Here is an 18,687-nt window from a genome sequence, read left to right as displayed (position 1 = left end):
ATGCTTGTTATCGATAGGACCTACACAGTGAGGCAGATTCCAAACATCCTGGGATATATTGGCAACTTTCTTCTTCCATCCAAATATCAAGATCCTTAGGCAAATAGCAAAATATAAGTACACTACTAGTAACTAATAGAAGAACAAAATCAACAACAATGGATCTGTGTTTGAGGGACCTGTCTCATAGCACATTTATAACCACCATACAACCAAGTATCAAACTCAGAACCTGTCCCTCATTCTTCACATCAAACTCAACGCACAGAGCATCAAAGACTATCAATCAAATCTTCTTTCAAATATCCCAACACTTACTCTCAATCTCCCTGGTCACAACATTTGGATGATATGAATGATTAGATGTCATTGTAAATTCAAATTTTGTTTCTTTCTCATTGTATTAATTTTTTTCGAACAAACCACAAGGTGTACTACTTTTTTAATTACCTTAATGTTTTCTCTCGATACTTCGATAAATGCTTCACAATCTTCAGGGATTTTTCCTACTGTTTTGATATTCTAAAGAGATACTGCAAGCTTCTGTACGAATCTGCTGTTTCCGTTTTGGTGTAATCCTGGTCACGGTACCAACGTAAAGTGTTCCGATTGGTGGGTTTTGTTTCGGATTTTTTTTTCTAATATTCTCTTCAGATGGTATTGCGCAAAAAATATGAAAGAAAAAAAATTGGGAGAAAAGAAAAATGTACTGATCCTACGTTGTATTACGTTACTTATTTTATTTAATTTAATTGAGGTTCTGCGAGAGGTCGTACTGTTGCAAGAGTTTGAAATGAAATTAAAACGATTGAAAACTTAAATTTTATTTCAAAATAATCGTCTTCGGTTGTGTCCGAGCAAAATTTATAAAGAGTGAATTTAATAAATGAGTTCTTAGCGGATGTTTGATTGAAGTTTTAACTTGCGGCCAGTGAATTGAAATTTGACTAACAGAAATACATAAATGATTAAGCTGGCACAATGAATTTATTAACAGTACTAAAAAAATTTTAGATGTGAACTATAGGTATGATCCTGCAGGTATTGAATTGTCTCCCCCGTTAAATTTACACGTCGCAAATACTCATGGAACGTCTTGCACAAGCCTGGAATAACATCGAGAATCGAGAAAAGGAACGATGTCATCACACTTTTGAGAAACTCTTTTCACTTGTCAGCTGCTTGTCAGCGATTCATTTCCCCATTGATGGGTGGCGTGGCTGCAATTTGTGCTCAGCGCCGGACCGCAGCTATTTGAGTAAATGGACACTGGTGCAGCCTCACCGACTACGAAATCTCCAATGAACGAATAACGAATGAAATAGTTATTTACATTACAAATGTAGTAGGTTCCATTTTACAGCGCGAGGTTTTTAGATAAACGAGAACTGTTTGAAGTCGGATATAAAAGTAACGAATTGATGGTCCAATTTTTCGTGAAGTTATAGTCTGTTTTTTAATCAAAGAACCACAACACCGCAATTTAGGTATATCCAAAATAGAGTTGACAACATTGTACACTTTTGACCTAGGGTGAAAAATGTCATCATATAAAAATTGAGGTTATTAGAGATATTAGTAGCACAGCATATTAATAAAGTTAATAACAACTAATAACAATTAATTTGAGAGTTTGATAAATGTCTTACTTTGCGAGGCATTTTTAATAACACGTTAAAATTTTAGATGCGAGTTTGTGTATAGTACTTGCATCTTCGTAAGGAATTCTAACTTAAGTCATAAATAAACCGAACAAAGACCCCACTTAAAGAAATTTATTGTGACATTGTACCCGTCAATCACTAGGGGGTCTCGGAGAAAAAAAGTATTTCGGGTAGTACTCAAAATATTTGTCGGAGACCGTCTAGTGATTGACAGGCACAATATGACAATAAATTTCTTTAAGTAGGGTCTTTGTTCGGTTTATTTAGGGGTTAAGTCAGAATTCCTTACGAAGATACAAAGACTATACTTTCAAGGAGATTAAAAATGACAGGCGTTGGCTGGTATAGGAGGCTCTGTACAGGAGCATAATCCAAACATTTCCCTCAAGTAACTAAAGAAAATCGTTTCCGTCGCGGAAACGAATACTGAAAAAAATATCAAGGACGTGAAAAAAGAAGCGATTAGGCACTAAAACAAGTTGTTTTGATTAGCGAACAGTGTTGATACAATTTTATTTAAAGGATTTAGCATCAGAAGATTCTTCAGGAGACACCAGTATATGGCACGTTGTCTGGTTAACGATTAATGTAAGTAAAATGATGCAAAAAGGTTCCTCAATAAATATAGGTATAAAAGTAGGGGAAGTGGGCCTAAAATGGGGTATGTAGGTAAAACGGGATATCAGTGTTTAACCCGCAACGAGAGCTGGCAATTACTCGTATTAGCACCTAATGCGTTTGTGTGGACGCTAGTGTTAGTGGTCTGCTGTCAAAAGTGCGATCCGCTTGTGTTTTAAACAGAGAGAGTGATTTTATTGGTTTCGGAAGTTGTAAATGTAATATTTAGTGTTTACGGAATAAGCTCCTGGAAGAGAACAACTCGTGGTCTTGGGTTGTTACTGCGCATCAAATTGTCTTTAAAGGTTAGTTAACAAGCGATGTAGGCGAAATTGCTCTGAAAGACATTTGTTTTTCACGCGGTAATTTTAAAATTTTTAAGACAAATGTAGGTAAAATGGGAAATTTTTACGCCTTAAAACGGGATAGTATCCCTTTTTACCTACACCAGCCAAGTATTTATTTTTATTTGTTTTCAGATGCCTTCCATTTATAAACGAAAAACCGACCGCCAATCTTGGTCCGAAGAAGCTATGTCTAGGGCACTAGAGGCGTTGCGAAATGGAACATGTGGTTACTTAAAAGCTGCTAAACAATTTAATGTTCCAAAGTCGAATTTAGAAAGGCGTTTTAAAAACAAAAATAAACAGGCACTTGACCATTCAAAACAACTGGGGAGCAGAAAATTAACGTTTCCAATGGAACTAGAGAAACAGTTAGTAGATTATGTTAAAAACATGGAAGCTATGTTGTATGGACTAACAACAAGAAGTATTCCAAGTCTTGCGTATCAAATTGCTGTTAGAAAGAATATTGTTCATCACTTTAATAATGAAACTAAGTTGGCAGGATGGCACTGGTTACATTCCTTTCTGAAGAGAAACAATTTGTCTCTTCGCAGTCCTGAAGCAACTTCTGCGGCAAGAGCGCAAGGCTTCAACCGAGAAGCAGTTGGCTCATTTTTTGATATTTTGAAATCGCTCCAAGAGAAACATAATTTCCCGCCATCAAGAATATTTAACGTGGACGAAACAGGTATCACTACTGTCCAATCTCGACCATCAAAAATTATTGCTGCCAGAGGAAGAAAACAAGTAGGCTCCCTAACATCAGCCGAACCTGGGGAGTTAACGACTGTAGTAATTTGTATGAGTGCAAGTGGCATTTTTGTCCCACCTATGCTAATTTTTCCTCGAGTGCGAATGAAACCTCAATTTGCTGATGGAACTCCGCCAGGTTCACTATCAATTTGCCATAAATCTGGGTGGATGCAATTAGAGTTGTTTGAGAAATGGTTTGATCATTTCGTTCATCACACTCAAACTTCGAAAAGTAATCCAGTATTACTCATACTGGATGGGCATAAAACACACACCCAAAATAACGGAGTAACAATTTTATGTTTACCACCACATACCAGTCACCGTATGCAACCACTCGAAGTTTCGTTTAGGGCCACTCACCACTTTTTATACTCAAGAAGTGGAAATATGGTTGAGAAACCATCCAGGACGCCGCATTACTATAAACGAAGTTGGATCTTTGTTCGCCAAAGCATATCTAAGAGGCTCAACACCTTTAAACGCCATTAATGGTTTTAAGAAAACTGGATTATATCCATTGGACCACACAGTATTTACAGAAGATATGTATGCTGCAGCTTTGCCAACTAGTTATGACCCACCTCAAAACAATGACACTACTGAAAATGATGCAGTTGCAGCTGTGCCACCTGAAATGGAAGATGCAATGGAACAAATTCAACGTGACTTTGTAAGAGAGTCTACACCAGATGAGCAAATAATCACTCAAGTTGAAAAACCATCAACTAGCAGCATGTGCAATTTAATCAGTCCTGAAACAATTGCTCCATATCCGAAAGCTAAGAATGTAAAGCTATCAAAAAAGAAAGTCAGCAGAAAGGGCAAAGCTGCAATTCTTACCAGTACCCCTTATAAAGAAGAGTTAGAAAAATCCCTGGTTCAGAAAAACAGAAAAAATAATGCAGACAAAATGAAAACGAATAGAATAACTTTCAAAAACAAAAACGCTGCAAACAACAGCTCATCGAAAAGTAAGAAACAGGAGTCTAATGTGACCAAAGTACGAGTATCAAGGACCCAATCCAGTAGCAGCGAATCTGACGTTGATGTGGAATGCCTGTTTTGCGGTAATAACTATTCTAAAGACCACTGCGGAGAAGGATGGATAATGTGCTGTCGTTGCGGCAAATGGGCCCATGATGAATGTGCAGGTGTAGAAAGTGATGATGATGACGAATTCACATGTGATATTTGCCTACAAAAATAAAGTTTTTGAAAAATATATGTATTTTCTAAATAAATCTTATTATAGGAATAATTTCCCGTGTTAAATCCATATCCCGTTTTACCTCCAGCACTTTCCCATTTTACCGACACTGTGTAGGTAAAATGGGAAATTGCAGACATTTACTAATTAACCACATGTAACTACTTGTTTTTTATTTTAGATTGTTTTTGATGAATATATGTTTAAATCAATAACTATACTATAGCAAGATTTACTTTACACAATTTTAGGACACTTATTTTTTTATACATAACGTTAAACGTTAAGTATCCCATTTTAAGCCCACTTCCCCTATAATTAATAAATTTTAACAGTAATTTAATGATAATACATAAGTACAAATATACGAACTAAGGGGGTCATTCACGAAACCCGGAAAGGCTCGATAAGGCATTGCAAATTCAAAACCATGACAAATTATATTGTTGATGCATTGTATTTCCCGTTTCGTTAACAATTTGCAAATAATCTGAGTTTCGTGAATTTACCCCTAATTTATTAACAGATTGTAACGAATTTCTATTTAACAATTTATAAAAATTAAATTAAAGCAACTTAACGATAAACTGGTTTTGAATCAAAGAAACACCATCTGTTGCATTATGTTGTGAAAAAATGAAATTGTAGTAGTGAATTTAATTTTGTCCGATTGACTAGGCTGCACCTGCCATCTATCATTGTCAAATGTCATCCGAGATACGCAAGCTCGAGTTTACGCATAAAATTTGAAATGTGAATTTAACAATTTTTCTTAAAATTTCTCTTAAAAACATCACAAAATCATACTGTTATTGTTATTGTTATTGACTTTTGTGTTTGTTGGTTGGTTAGGTGATGATTGATGACATTTGTCATTTCCATGTAATCTCGATTTCATTCCACCCCAACTTCAAATTTACACAATGTTGCCGATCGAATCATGGGTGTAAAGTATTGGCGGTTCTTTGATTAAAAAAGATACATATGATTGTGTTTTAATCTAGGTACGTAAATGTGTGTCAATAGGGTTATTGTTTTTCGGGTTGTGCCGCGGTCGTCTGGATTGCTGGATAGCTGACGTTTCTATAGCCATGCTGCTATCTTCTTCGGAGCTTCAAAGTAAACATTCAAAGTTCACGGCACAACTCGGAAAACAATAACCCTATTGACAACGGCCGTGAAAACCTGCATTCGATTAAATGTGTGTCAATTTGGACATTTCTGTCTTCAAGAGTTGGAGTTTCAAGAAAAAGAATAGACACATTTTTTAATAAAAATTTTCGGCCTTCGGAGTCAAGATTGATCAAGGTATGAGACATATTTGCGACATATTATTTTACAAGAATAGGTATACCGGGTGCCTCAAAATTCGCGGAACACCTTAGCAGTACGTTATTAAATAGTCATTAAAATATCACGTAAAAATGTTCAAACAATCAATTTTCTTTATTGTAGAAGTTATGGACCTATTTGTTTCACTCTTCGAGATTGAAATTCTGGTCAAAGACCATCACGTCCAAGTTCAACTGTCGAATAGCTTCATTCCAATGTTGAGAAACGTTACAGATAATTAGGAGAGAATCTGTTTTCTTACAAAAGTTTGTCGTTTTGTTTATGTCTAGAGCAATCGTAGGAACACTTCAGGGAATGTGAGTTTCAAGCTCCTCCTCCTACCTTTTACCGATTTGAACAACTTCTTGTGTCATTTTTATAAGTTCTGTAGTTTCAATAGTTCTGTCATTCCCTTTATCAAAATTGAGTAACTGGTCCAAAAACATTGGTGGTTGACCTTGAAGAGACACCGCAAAATGTTTAACGATATCTGCGTAGACACCTTCATTTGGTAAATCGGAAAGATCTTGGAAAATTCTCCACCCCGGGAACTCTTCTTTTGTTGCGTTTGCCAATAATACCACTTTCTTCTTTTCAACTTTCTCGAGTAGTCTGATAGCGTGTTTAACTTCTTCTTTATCATAGTCTTTCGCTTTCACGATCAAGGGAACTTTGTTTAAATGCCACAAAACTTTACTTCTTTCTTCTGGAGATAACTTCTTACTCCACTTATTACGTAATCCATATTTGAGCGATGTCAAGCTAATTTCATCATCACTTGCTGTCTCGTCCCAGATGTTAACGATAACCTCTTCATTCGTATCTCTAACAATCGTCATGTCAAATTTCATAATTGCTTCTCTAAGAAGTTTTGATTTTTCGTTGCACTTACTGTCCGATATCGTTTGTATAAAAGGCGTAAGTATTAACTCAGCCAATTTTGCTACCACGTCATATTTAGTCAGTATAATGTTACCAGACCACCACGTTACCATGAACTGGAAAAAACTTGAGCAGTAAATAAAAGCGTTAATTCCACATTCTTTTCCCAACATGGCGTCGATTAACAACTGTGCTTCTGTCGTGTTAGTCTGATCACCAAAGAAATACAATCGCTTCCAAGAATCATCAAGATCTTCAACTGATCGACTACTATGATGTTGTTCAAACTGAAAAACTTTTGTTACCTCTTTCTCATCGCTGATTTCTTTTCTGTTCATTAGCAGAAATTTCTTAGGATCCAAGTCTCGCAGTTCCTTCACAATAATCTCTTCAATCGTATTGTCTTTATTTTGAAGACGAATTTTTGAACTACTCTCGATACTCGCCGACAAATTCGTGTATAAAATAAAACTGACATTTTCAGTGTTTTCAAATTTTACTTCTGTAAGTTGAAGTCTGCCGCAAGATTTTTTTCAGTAACTCTTTTCATATTCTCACAATGTTTCAGTTGCAACAGAAATATTTCTGAATGTCCACCATCAAAAGTCACTTTTAGCGCCACGTCGTTGAAGTCTCCACAATCGTCACAGTTTGTTTTCATCTCGAACTCTGCCACAATATTACTTGTGCTGAATTTCAAAGCGAACAAAACGCACATCATTTTTTAATAGTCCTTGTCCTCTTCTCCGGTTACATTTCTTTTCTTGTAAGAATCAAATCGGAGCTGACTTGAAGAACACAAGCACTTCCTGGTTGTTGCAAACTGGAAATAAAAAAAAATGTACCTGCAGTACATTTATCTTTAACTTTCCGTAGAGCCTTATACACAGCTTTTTTATCGATTTCGTTGATGAGAAGAGTAGGATTCTGCATTAACATCTCCAATTCAGTCGGTTGAGTAATTACATACGAATTTTGGAAAAAGTCGGCAAAGTCATTTACAATCGATAAAAATTCTGATAATTCTTCACTATTATAGGTAATCGATGCGGGAAAGAAACGTTCATTTTTTAAAAGAATTTTTTTTTAATTAAACCAATCTGCAACCTTCGTTCAAAAAGTTTGTGTAAATATAGTAATAACGTAAATTTGTTAAAGATGTTACTTCAAACAGAAAATTAACAGTTTGACTTATTTTCAACAATGGAATAATTTCTGTGCTGATCTGATCGATTTCATGGTTAAAACAAAATGGGCATGGTACGAATTATTTGAATAGTCGTCCAAGAATCCTAACGATATATTACACTTTCACTTCAATAATGAGAAGATTGTAATTTGACAGTTTTTGTTAAGGAAGCCACAGTTCGGCCCAAGAGGGATAACCTGGTATCTCTACCGTGTTTTTAAAGGCAGAGCCTGTTTATAAAATATTTTGTCACCGTTCAAAACTGCTAAACAAGAACAATATTTTTTTTTAGTAAATCTACATCTAATGCTTATTAATTACGGACTAATCAACGATTATAAATACAAAATTTTAAATTGGATTGTCCGGTTGCATACCCCAGATCAAAGATGGTTTGTTTGTTTATCAGCTGATTTTTTAAGGTTTCTAGACCTTTTAACAATAGGACAAGAGGCAATAAAAAGTTGGGATTCTTGAAAGACCATGAATAAATCGTCATAAAGATATCGCTCTCTATTCAACAAATAGTGTAACTTTTTGAAAAATAAACAAATTTAAAAAAAACTTACAGACTCATAGCCATTTGAGACATATTCCTCTAAAATTCCAAGAATGTTGTCATTTTTGGGAAAACATTTTTTGCAATGTGTTTTGTAATCTCGCATAAGCTTGGTTATTTTCAGTAGTAGATCACTCCGAAGGTGTCCATTTTCGACAGCAAAGTGCAAAGGGTATTTTTGGTTGTTGACGTCGATATTGTCCAGATCTAATCCATTTTCTAGAAATAATTCTACGGCAACACAATTTCCATCGTAAACAGCGTAGTGAAGAAACGTTACATAGTCAGTAGACATCAACTGCCTGTATGCTGTAGCATCGAACATTATCTTCACGATCTGGCGGTATCTAGTCCTTAATAGGGGTTCTGATCCACGACGTGTTACAGCATAATCTAGAGCAGTTTTTTGTTCCTTATCTCGCTTGTTGGCGTCAACACCGCGACTTAAAAACAACAGAATTACCTTTACTTCAGGCAAATAGTTTGGGTCTTTGAAAGCTGCATGTAACGCAGTCTTCCCGGAATTATCGACAGCATTAATATCAGCACCGTGATCAAGTAGCATCTTTATATAAAAGTAATCTTCCCCGTCGAACGATTCGAAAGCTGCATGTAACACAGTCTTCCCGGAATTATCGGCAGCATTAATATCAGCACCGTGATCAAGTAGCATCTTTATATAATCGTAACTTGACCCTCCGAACCTTGTGGAAGCTGCATGTAACACAGTCTTCCCGGAATTATCGGCAGCATTAATATCAGCACCGTGATCAAGTAGCATCTTTATACAATCGTAACTTGACTCTCCGAACCTTTCGAAAGCTGCATGTAACACAGTCTTCCCGGAATTATTGGCAGCATTAATATCAGCACCGTGATCAAGTAGCATCTTTATATAATCGTAACTTGACCCTCCGAACCTTGTGGAAGCTGCATGTAACACAGTCTTCCCGGAATTATCGGCAGCATTAATGTCAGCACCGTGATCAAGTAGCATCTCTATACAATAGTAATTATTCTGGTTGAACGACTCGGAAGCTGCATGTAACACAGTCTTCCCGGAATTATCGGCAGCATTAATATCAGCACCGTGATCAAGTAGCATCTTTATATAATCGTAACTTGACTCTCCGAACCTTTCGAAAGCTGCATGTAACACAGTCTTCCCGGAATTATCGACAGCATTAATGTCAGCACCGTGATCAAGTAGCATCTCTATACAATAGTAATTATTCTGGTTGAACGACTCGGAAGCTGCATGTAACACAGTCTTCCCGGAATTATCGGCAGCATTAATATCAGCACCGTGATCAAGTAGCATCTTTACACAATTGTAGTTATACCTCGAAATGGCATCGTAAAGTGGACTGCGATTCATTGAATCTTTAGCGTTTATGTTAGTACCACATTCTAATAAAATTACCAAGGCATCGTAATGGCCTTTTATGCAACAATATTGTAATGGAGTTATTCCGTACTTATCTCTGACATCCACATCTATCCCTTTATCTATCAAGAGGTTTACTATTGTCGTATTTACTTTAGAATTTTGGAGAGCAATGTGTAGTGCGTTCTGTGCATCCTTATCAATCGCATTAATATTTGCTCCTAAATCCAGTAAGAGTTTAGCGATTACATCGTCATTAGCAGCAAAATGCAAAGGAGTTGTCTTCCTGTTACATTGTTGATTTACATCTAAACCGCATTCTATTAATGTTGTTATCACTTTTTTTCTTTCCTCCATTATTGTGTGGTTATTCCCTTTAATTCCATTTACGGCCAGGTGCAACAATGTAATTTCATTTATTTCAATTTTCACTGATAGAACATTTGATTCTTTTTTAATGACAGAACCTAATAAATTTGGATAACCCATCTGAGACGAATAAATTGCAAGTGTGCCAATGTCATAGCATTCGAATAATCTTTCAAGGTTTATCGAGTCTCCAAATCTCTCTAAAAATTTTTCTACAGCGAACAAATTTTTAAGTCGAATTGCGAATTCAAGACAGGTCCATTGAAAAACGTGGTCGATTTCAAATACATCACACTGTGACAGCATTTTGAATATTTCTCTGTACTGTGTAGAGACTTCTTCGATGTCATTTATAATATAAAATTCCTTTGAAATGTGTCCTTTATTTATCTGCAAAAGAGAATGTTCGACTCCATGAGTACACAACAACTGAAGTGGACTTCGACCACATTCATCTTTGACTTCTCTCTCGTCCAAATGCTTTGAAACTAAATCAGTATCTCTATAGATTACAGCCAAGTGAAGTGCACTATTTTCAGCCATCATAATGTCGAATATGAGCCTCAAATTTTGATTTTTTTTGGAAAATAATTCATCCTGCAGCAGCGAAACCTTGTCCAGATTATTCTTCATCCACGCACAAGCAAAATACTCTGCGTAAGTTTGATGGTTGAAGATGGCTTGATTATCGTCGGTCACTCTACTGACTATTCCAAACGGATCTCCAATTTTTAATTTTTCTAAGAACTTTTGACTCCTTCCGAAATTGATCTTTAACTTGTTGAAAGTCTTGGTGTCCAAACAGGACTTCAGTGCTAGCAACTCGTATTGTTCCAGACGCAGATCAAAGTCACATCCGATCTGGTCCTCGTGTTCGTGCACTCCCAATTTTCGATGTTGGTGCTTCTTCTTTCCTTGGAAAAATATTTTATACATTTTGGTTAATACAAAAATTTCTTGGTCGGGCTCTTTCCATAAATTTTTATTGTTGAGAAAATTTTCTGTAATCATGAACAACTGTAAAGGGACTCCTAACAAGTGTTGACTGTTAACGATATCCACGTTTTTGTATATTTTATTGATAATGTGTTCTACTTCATCTTTTTGGTAACAATTCTGAAGACGCTCTTGGATGTATTCTTTCTGCTGCTCTTCTGTGAGCTCTTCAATTTTTATGGGAAATATGTTTAGCTCATGCGACACTGTTTGCTCCAAATTTTCACGTGAAGTAATCAACACCCGATGACCCAACGAAGAAATGTGCTGAATAAATTGCAAAGCGATCGGAATACAGTCACTATCTATTTCATCCAATCCGTCGAGAAATAAATACATTCTTTTATTTTGTAAAAGCATCGAACGAATGTTAACCGCTAATGGATCTTCCTCTTCTTCAAAAAAATGGTGTAATATTTCAGCGTGCGCAAATTTATTCTTAAAAACTGCTTTGTGATTGATCAAATTTACACGGACACTCCAGTAACTAGACGGACAGATGCTGGTTAAGCGAGACACCAGCGTGCTTTTTCCCATTCCGGGTGCTGAACAAATGACATTCAGAGGATGGTCGAGATATGTGAAAATTTCCTTTTCATCGACACGTGCTCCTTGAGATTTCATCATTTCTAATGAAAAATTCTTTTCCTTACTTAGAACTGAAGTACAACTTTTGTCGTTGAAAACTTGGAGTAAATGCACGTTCTTCTTGGTCTTTTCACAAATTTCATCGAATCGAACGTGAGGCCATTTATTACTCGTCGGCAAGACATCAACTTTGCTTAATTCCTCTTCCTTTTCCGGTTCCACGTATTGGTCAAGCTCCATCACGTGCAAGTTCAACTGTCGAATTGCTTTTTTCCAAGGTTGAGAAACATTACAGATAATTAGGAGAGAACCTGTTTTCTTACAAAACTCTGACATTTTCTTTATGCCTAAACTAATCGTAGAAACTCTTCTGGGAATGTAATTTTCAAACGCATTCTCCTGACTTCGACCGATTTGAACAACTTCTTGTGTCATTTTAATAAGTTCAGTAGTTTCAATAATTCTGGCATTTTCTTGATCAAAATTGAGTAACTGGTGCAAAAAAATTTGTTGTCGACCTTGAAGAGACACCGCAAAATGTTTAACGATAGCTGTGTAGACACCTTCATTTTGTATATCCGAAAGATCTTGGAAAATTCTCCACTCCGGGAACTCTTCTTTGGTTGCGTTTGCCAATAATACTACTTTTTTTTTTTTAATTTTCTCGAGCAGCCTGATGGCGTGTTTAACTTGTTCTTGACGACACTCTTCCGCTTTCACAATCAAGGGAACTTTGTTTAAATGCCACAACACTTTACTACTTTCCTTTGGAGATAAATCCTCAACACGCAATCCATAATATTTCAGCGATGTGAAACTGATTTCCTCATCACTTACTGTTTCGTTCCAAATGTTACCGACAATTTCGTCATTCGTATCTCTAACAAACGTCATGTCAAATTTCATAATTGCTTCTTTAAGAAGTTTTGATTTTTCGTTGCACTTACTGTCCGATATCGTTTGTATAAAAGGTGTAAGCGTTAACTCAGCCAATTTTGCTATCACGTCATATTTAGTCAAGATAAAGTTACCAGACCACCACGTTTCCATGAACTGGATAAAACTTGAAGAGTAAGTAGCATCGTTAATTCCATACTCTTTTTTCAACATTGCCTTGATTAACGACTGTGCTCCTGTCACGTCAGTCTGATGGGCAAAGAAATAAAAACGTTTCAAATAATCATCAAGACTTTCAACTGATCCACTATTCTGATTTAATTCAAACTGAAAAACGTTTGTTCCTTTAAGGCGTTTTTTGTTTCTACATTTTTTCTTAGTATTTTCATTTTTGCTCCATAACAGAAATTTCTCAGCATCCAAGTCTTGCAGTTCCGTCACAACAACCTTATCATCTGTCTTGTCTTCATTTTTAATATCAATTGTTGATTTACTCTCGATACTTGTCGATTTATTTGTGTATAAAATAAAACTGACACTTTCAGTGTTATCAAATTTTGAAATAGATCTCATATATTTCTGTAAGCTGAAGTCGCCATTTTCCGCTGCAAACATTTTGTCAGTAACATTTTTCATATTCTCAGAATGTTTCAGTTGCAAGAGAAATATTTGCGATTGTCTATCCACAAAAGTCACTTTTAGCGCCACGTCGTCGAAGTCTCCACAATCGTCACTGTTGGTTTTCATCTCGAAATCTGCCACAATATCACTTGTGCTGAATTTTAAAGCGAATAGAGCGCACATCAGTTTTTCATAGTCCTTGCCGAGATCTGTGGTTCCAGATCTTTTTTCGTAAGTGTCAAATCGGAGCTGACCTGAAGGATCGAACGACTTCTTCTTGGTTGGAAACTGAAGATTAAATGAAAATTAGACAATTTTGAAATACGAGTCATTTACAAAATTATACTGGTATTTACAAAATCTAATTATCTGAATTCTTATTTGTGATCTATTTGTATTTCTTCAGTTACATAACTTTATACTTTCTGAAATTGTCTTTTGTTAAAATCGAAGTAAACTATTTATGACTTCTCGTTACAACTTTTCAGCTATATAGTAAAATAACTCTTCAGGACATTATCCAATGTGAAAACATCTTCACACTATAGTGAATTCCAAAAACATCTGAACTATCAAAGTTCCGTCAAGTTGTTACACTGATTATTATTATTGACAAAGCTGTTCTAGTACTTTTCATTGTACTTGGTTGACCACCCTGCAGCAATACAAACCCCGCCAAATTTTTATGAAACAGTGTCAGTTACAAATTGTCAACAATTCGAGGAAAATGGAAAAACACAAGAGAACAGTAGTTAAAGCCAGAAAAAAGGAAGCTATTCTAATGAGATTTTCTGGTTTTTCTATTTAATGGTGCATGTCTTTTTTAGATTTAAACAACCCAACAACAGCCAAAATAAATTTTGATCTGACCGAAATTTGACAGAAACATCAAAATCATACATAACCTCACAAAAAATATAACATAGTACTTACACTTTCAATCAAAACTTGTATTTCGACTTTCAGCCGGATATATTGCGAATAATAAATTTTCACAAATTGTTACATTTGACAGCACGGATGTTTTTGGAATTCACTATGTATATACATACAATTAGTTCAAATGGGCCAACTACATTTGCCATTTTTGAAACGGGTTAATTTCATAACTAATTAATTAAAAACTTATGTTTAGGAAATGAAATTAATAGTTAAATCTATACCTAACCAATTTGGAGCTTATAAAAAAATAAAAAATGTCTATTGGGGTACCAGGCCCTTCGGTTTTTTATTTTTTTTTTTATTTTTTTTTTTGTATCATTAAAAAAGGAAATATGTATAAACGAGACGACCCATCATACATTTAAAAACTCGTAGTAGGTAACGAAGAAATAATTTATTCACCCATTTATGGTTTTAACGTTAACGAACGATCAACATCGCGGAACAGTCTTGATGAGAAGTTAGCCACTCGATAAAGCATCATAAGCAATTTCGTTATTTTATTCGTTTTATTTAAAGAAATAACACAATTCAAACGAATTCAAAATACATACAGAGTGTATCAGAAAAAAGTGCATTTATTTTAACCGGTAATACTATCTACTCATCAATTACAACAACTTTTCTAAATAAAGTTTCTTGGAATTTGCAAAATTGAATTGCCATTTGTTCCCCCTTTATTTTGACGTGCCGTTCACGTTCAATCCAATTTTAAAAATCTAAAATTTTTTTAAACGGGAATCATAAAAACTGAATGTTTTTATTCCCTCGTATGGCATTTGATGAATAAAATGATTTCACTTTCGTTTTTTTTTTTTATAATTAAACTGCTGTTCCATAGGCGAGTAAACCCCTTCTAGAAATGAGTGAGAACAGAGAGTCAATTGCTTTATGGATGTAATTATCCTTGGTAAACCCACAGACGGCTAGACCGACACTTGTAACCCCCAATAAAAATATCTCCGAATTTGGCCTGTCCTCTGCTTGCAAAAAATCGAAAAATCCCAATATCTTGACCTGTTGCAACGGGATTGATACCCACCTGTTAGGGCGCAATAAAGCAACTGACTCTATTCTCACTTATTTGTAGAAACTCTTTTAATCAAATCTTTAGAATAATTTTGAAAACCATTCAGAATTTGTTTTCGAAAAAGAAATTTAGAACAGTTGTAATAGATGAGTTCTATTACCAATTAAAATAAATGTACTTTTTTTCTGTTACACCCTGTATATACTACAAACATTTTCAGTTTTGCGAAATTAAATAGCACTAACTAGAGCTGTCCTAACTTTTATTAAATAAAAAATACGTAACATAACACAACTACTGCAAGTAAGGCCCCTTCAGAACACTTTGACATTGTTTTCAAAGGTATGTTTAAAAAAGCAATACTATATGGGCTTGTTCGGCACACACTATTTTTTTATCAAATCTACCCCGTGTTTCAAAGTTCCGTTGTTAAAAGTAAAAATTCGCTTGTTTTTCTATTGGGCCACTTCAGCACACATGTGAATACTATTTCGTTCAAACAAATTCACCTTTTAAAAACACTTAAAATTCGCCTTTTTGTCTTGTTTTTTGTTGGGCCACTTCAGCACAAAAATGAATACGGTTTCGTCCAAACAAATTCGGAAAGGTCCTCACAAACCTGTTTTTTAACGTAGCAGGCATCTTATACAAACTCATGTAGATAACGATTTTAAAAGAAAATTGATGTTATAGCAACAATAAAGGATTAGCATGTAGAACTATGTCAAAAATAGACGAAAAAGATAAAATTTATTTAAATGAATTATGTGAACTGGAAAATTTGGTGTATACCCAAACGGTATACATTCCAGAAAATGGCCAATTTTTAAGGTCATTTAAAAAATATAATATTTCAAGTAAAAGAGCAAAAATAACAAATTTTAAGAATTTATACAATAAAACATTAATTCTTTATGATCTCATTACAAGAATAAAAACATCTCCATGTTTATAAATTCTTTCAATTGATCAATGTTCCTAATCATGTCCATAAATACTGTATGAAAATGTATAGCATAGCTTAGGTGAATCACAGACGATTAATTAGTTTTATTATTTGATCGATAAGACCACATTTAAATCCGAAAACTGTCAAGTCAAATTTATCAGATTTAACTAATGTATTCCAAATATCATCAAATTCATAATACATTTTATCTTTAAAGGAATATAAATTTCAATATCTGAATACTCTGCTTATATTTGGAGGTATTCCAGCAAATAATTCTGAAATAAGGCCATGTTTCTTTGATCTAAACAAACACTCATTAAACTCAATGTACAAGACTCTATCATAAAATATATATGTTTTTTCATAGGTAAATAATTTTTCATTATTAACCAGTGGTGAATAATGGAACAACCGTCACCTAGCAACGAAAGATTGTCGTCTATTTCATTGGTTAACGTAGACGATTTTCATACCAACTGTCAAGAAATGACAACTCGGACACGTCGCATCCGACAAAATAATTTGATTAATAATTATTATCAGAAAGGGTTTTAACGTACCTACTCGTAGTAGTGAAAAAAATAGTATATAAACCACGGTGGAGAAGTCCCTTATAGCCTTCGCGCCTTACAACCCTCGGCGCGCCTCGGGCTCTAATCATGAACTTCTCCACCTTGGTATATAATATACTATTTTCCAAGATAAGTTCTAAATATTGCATCAATTCTTTTTCCTTTTGGTATTCAAAATTTTCAATAGATTATATCCACGTTTAACATTAAAACTTGGAAAATCAATTAAATAATATACATTTTTAACAACTATTAAAACATCACCTGAAGGTCTTTGATAAATATGTGAAATTTCTTGAAAATCATCTGGTAAAAAATACAAATAATCTGTAATTAATTTCGGTTCTTTATCATAAGTCATCTTTTAAATTGACTAACCAAACATATTTGTTATAAAAATGTATCAATTTCTTTATTAAAATCTCATAAATTAAAGTAACGCTTAAGGTATAAGATTATATTATGGCAGCACTAAAATTATCCCAATAATGGAAACCCATATTGGCGTTAAGATGGTTGTCTTCGTTCAGGGCAGGGATTAAAAATTTGTGAAAGAACATGTTTTTGATGTTTAGTGTAAATTTTGTTATTGTAACGAAATTCCCTTTCGTACTTTGTGTCTTGAAAACAGTAAAGATGATTTGTAACAGTATATTTGTAATTTCAGCAACGGGAATAATACCGCAATCTCTTTTTAAAAATTTAAAAATTGGTAGTTGAAATTCAAAAAAGGTATATTATTATACTCATGTCACATCGTGAGGAAGTTCCTTAACATTGACACAGAACATAATACACAACAAAGTCAAAATGCGGAGGCGAGACGCCGGTAATTATGTTGATAAGCACTGCACTATTACTTGATAGTAATATCCGTAATAGTGTATGTATTCCGGCAAAATTGCCGTGCCGCCGGGTGGAGGTGGGATACGAATAAATAAATATAATTTTGTCGGTACGCATTTGTTTTGAGGCCGGCTCTGGAATTCACAACAGAGAATTTCTTGAAGCATGATTTATGGGTGGGCTGACCACCTACTGCAATTGCGACAAAAGGAACGTTTATCTCCGGTCAAATACTTTTAAAGGGCAAGTATATAATCTTATACCTTAAGCGTTACTTTACATACTTTGGAACTGTTCCAATACCGTAACAGTTCCAGCGAATAACTGTTACCAAAATATGACTGTTATAGTCCGAGAGCTAGGGGTGTATTTCAACCATGGTGTATGAGTTTGGCTGATTTTTATGCTCATAGACATAACAGAACTCACATAATGCATGGCTGAATGTAGCGTCAGCTGCTCCAGTAGCGGAGGGGGTGGCAGAGGGATGGTGCCAAACCTATCAAAAATATCTATTTTCAAACTATTTCATACCGCATGAAATTTTTTTACATGATTCCAACTATGAATTTATATTCGTACTTATGTACGAAAATAATGGTCAGCTGTAAGTATAAGGGTGGTAAGACCGTCAGTCAACACGATAAACGAATTACTGCGCTTAAATATCCAAGCGGCATACGATATTCAACTGACTGTCTTTACGCCAAAATTCATCTGACTGATTATTATCGTTTTTACATTTTTTATTATTTATACTATCGCATACCTACTTCAATATCACATGTTCTTTTTACAATTTAACAAAGGTTCAGTGTCAGTACTCTGAACATACAGTTTCTTTATTTTATTTGTATAGGTATTGTGTATTTTTATCGGTAGGAATGGCAGGAGGAATTTAATTTTTAGTGATGTATAAAGCTTTGGATTGTT

At 34.8% G+C, this 18,687-nt stretch overlaps 1 protein-coding gene across 2 annotated transcripts in view; it reads right to left on the bottom strand.

The window, feature by feature from the left end:
* Positions 1-2,126: 2,126 nt before the first annotated feature.
* LOC138137583 (uncharacterized) overlaps positions 2,127-18,687 on the bottom strand; it is a 252,149-nt gene continuing 235,588 nt past the window's right edge. For both annotated transcript variants that reach the window (XM_069057059.1, XM_069057058.1), the window contains exons 3-4: positions 8,565-13,700; positions 2,127-7,629 (exon numbers count right to left, since the gene is read on the bottom strand). In XM_069057059.1, coding sequence (XP_068913160.1) covers positions 7,531-7,629; positions 8,565-13,700 — 5,235 coding nt within the window. In that variant the 3' untranslated portion in view covers positions 2,127-7,530. The remainder of the gene's footprint in view (positions 7,630-8,564; positions 13,701-18,687) is intronic.

The sequence above is a fragment of the Tenebrio molitor genome, chromosome 8 (genome assembly GCF_963966145.1).
Source record: "Tenebrio molitor chromosome 8, icTenMoli1.1, whole genome shotgun sequence".
Taxonomy (NCBI): domain Eukaryota; kingdom Metazoa; phylum Arthropoda; class Insecta; order Coleoptera; family Tenebrionidae; genus Tenebrio; species Tenebrio molitor.
The sequence above is the reverse complement of the archived record's forward strand: the minus strand, read 5'-3'. Positions and strand labels throughout refer to the sequence as shown.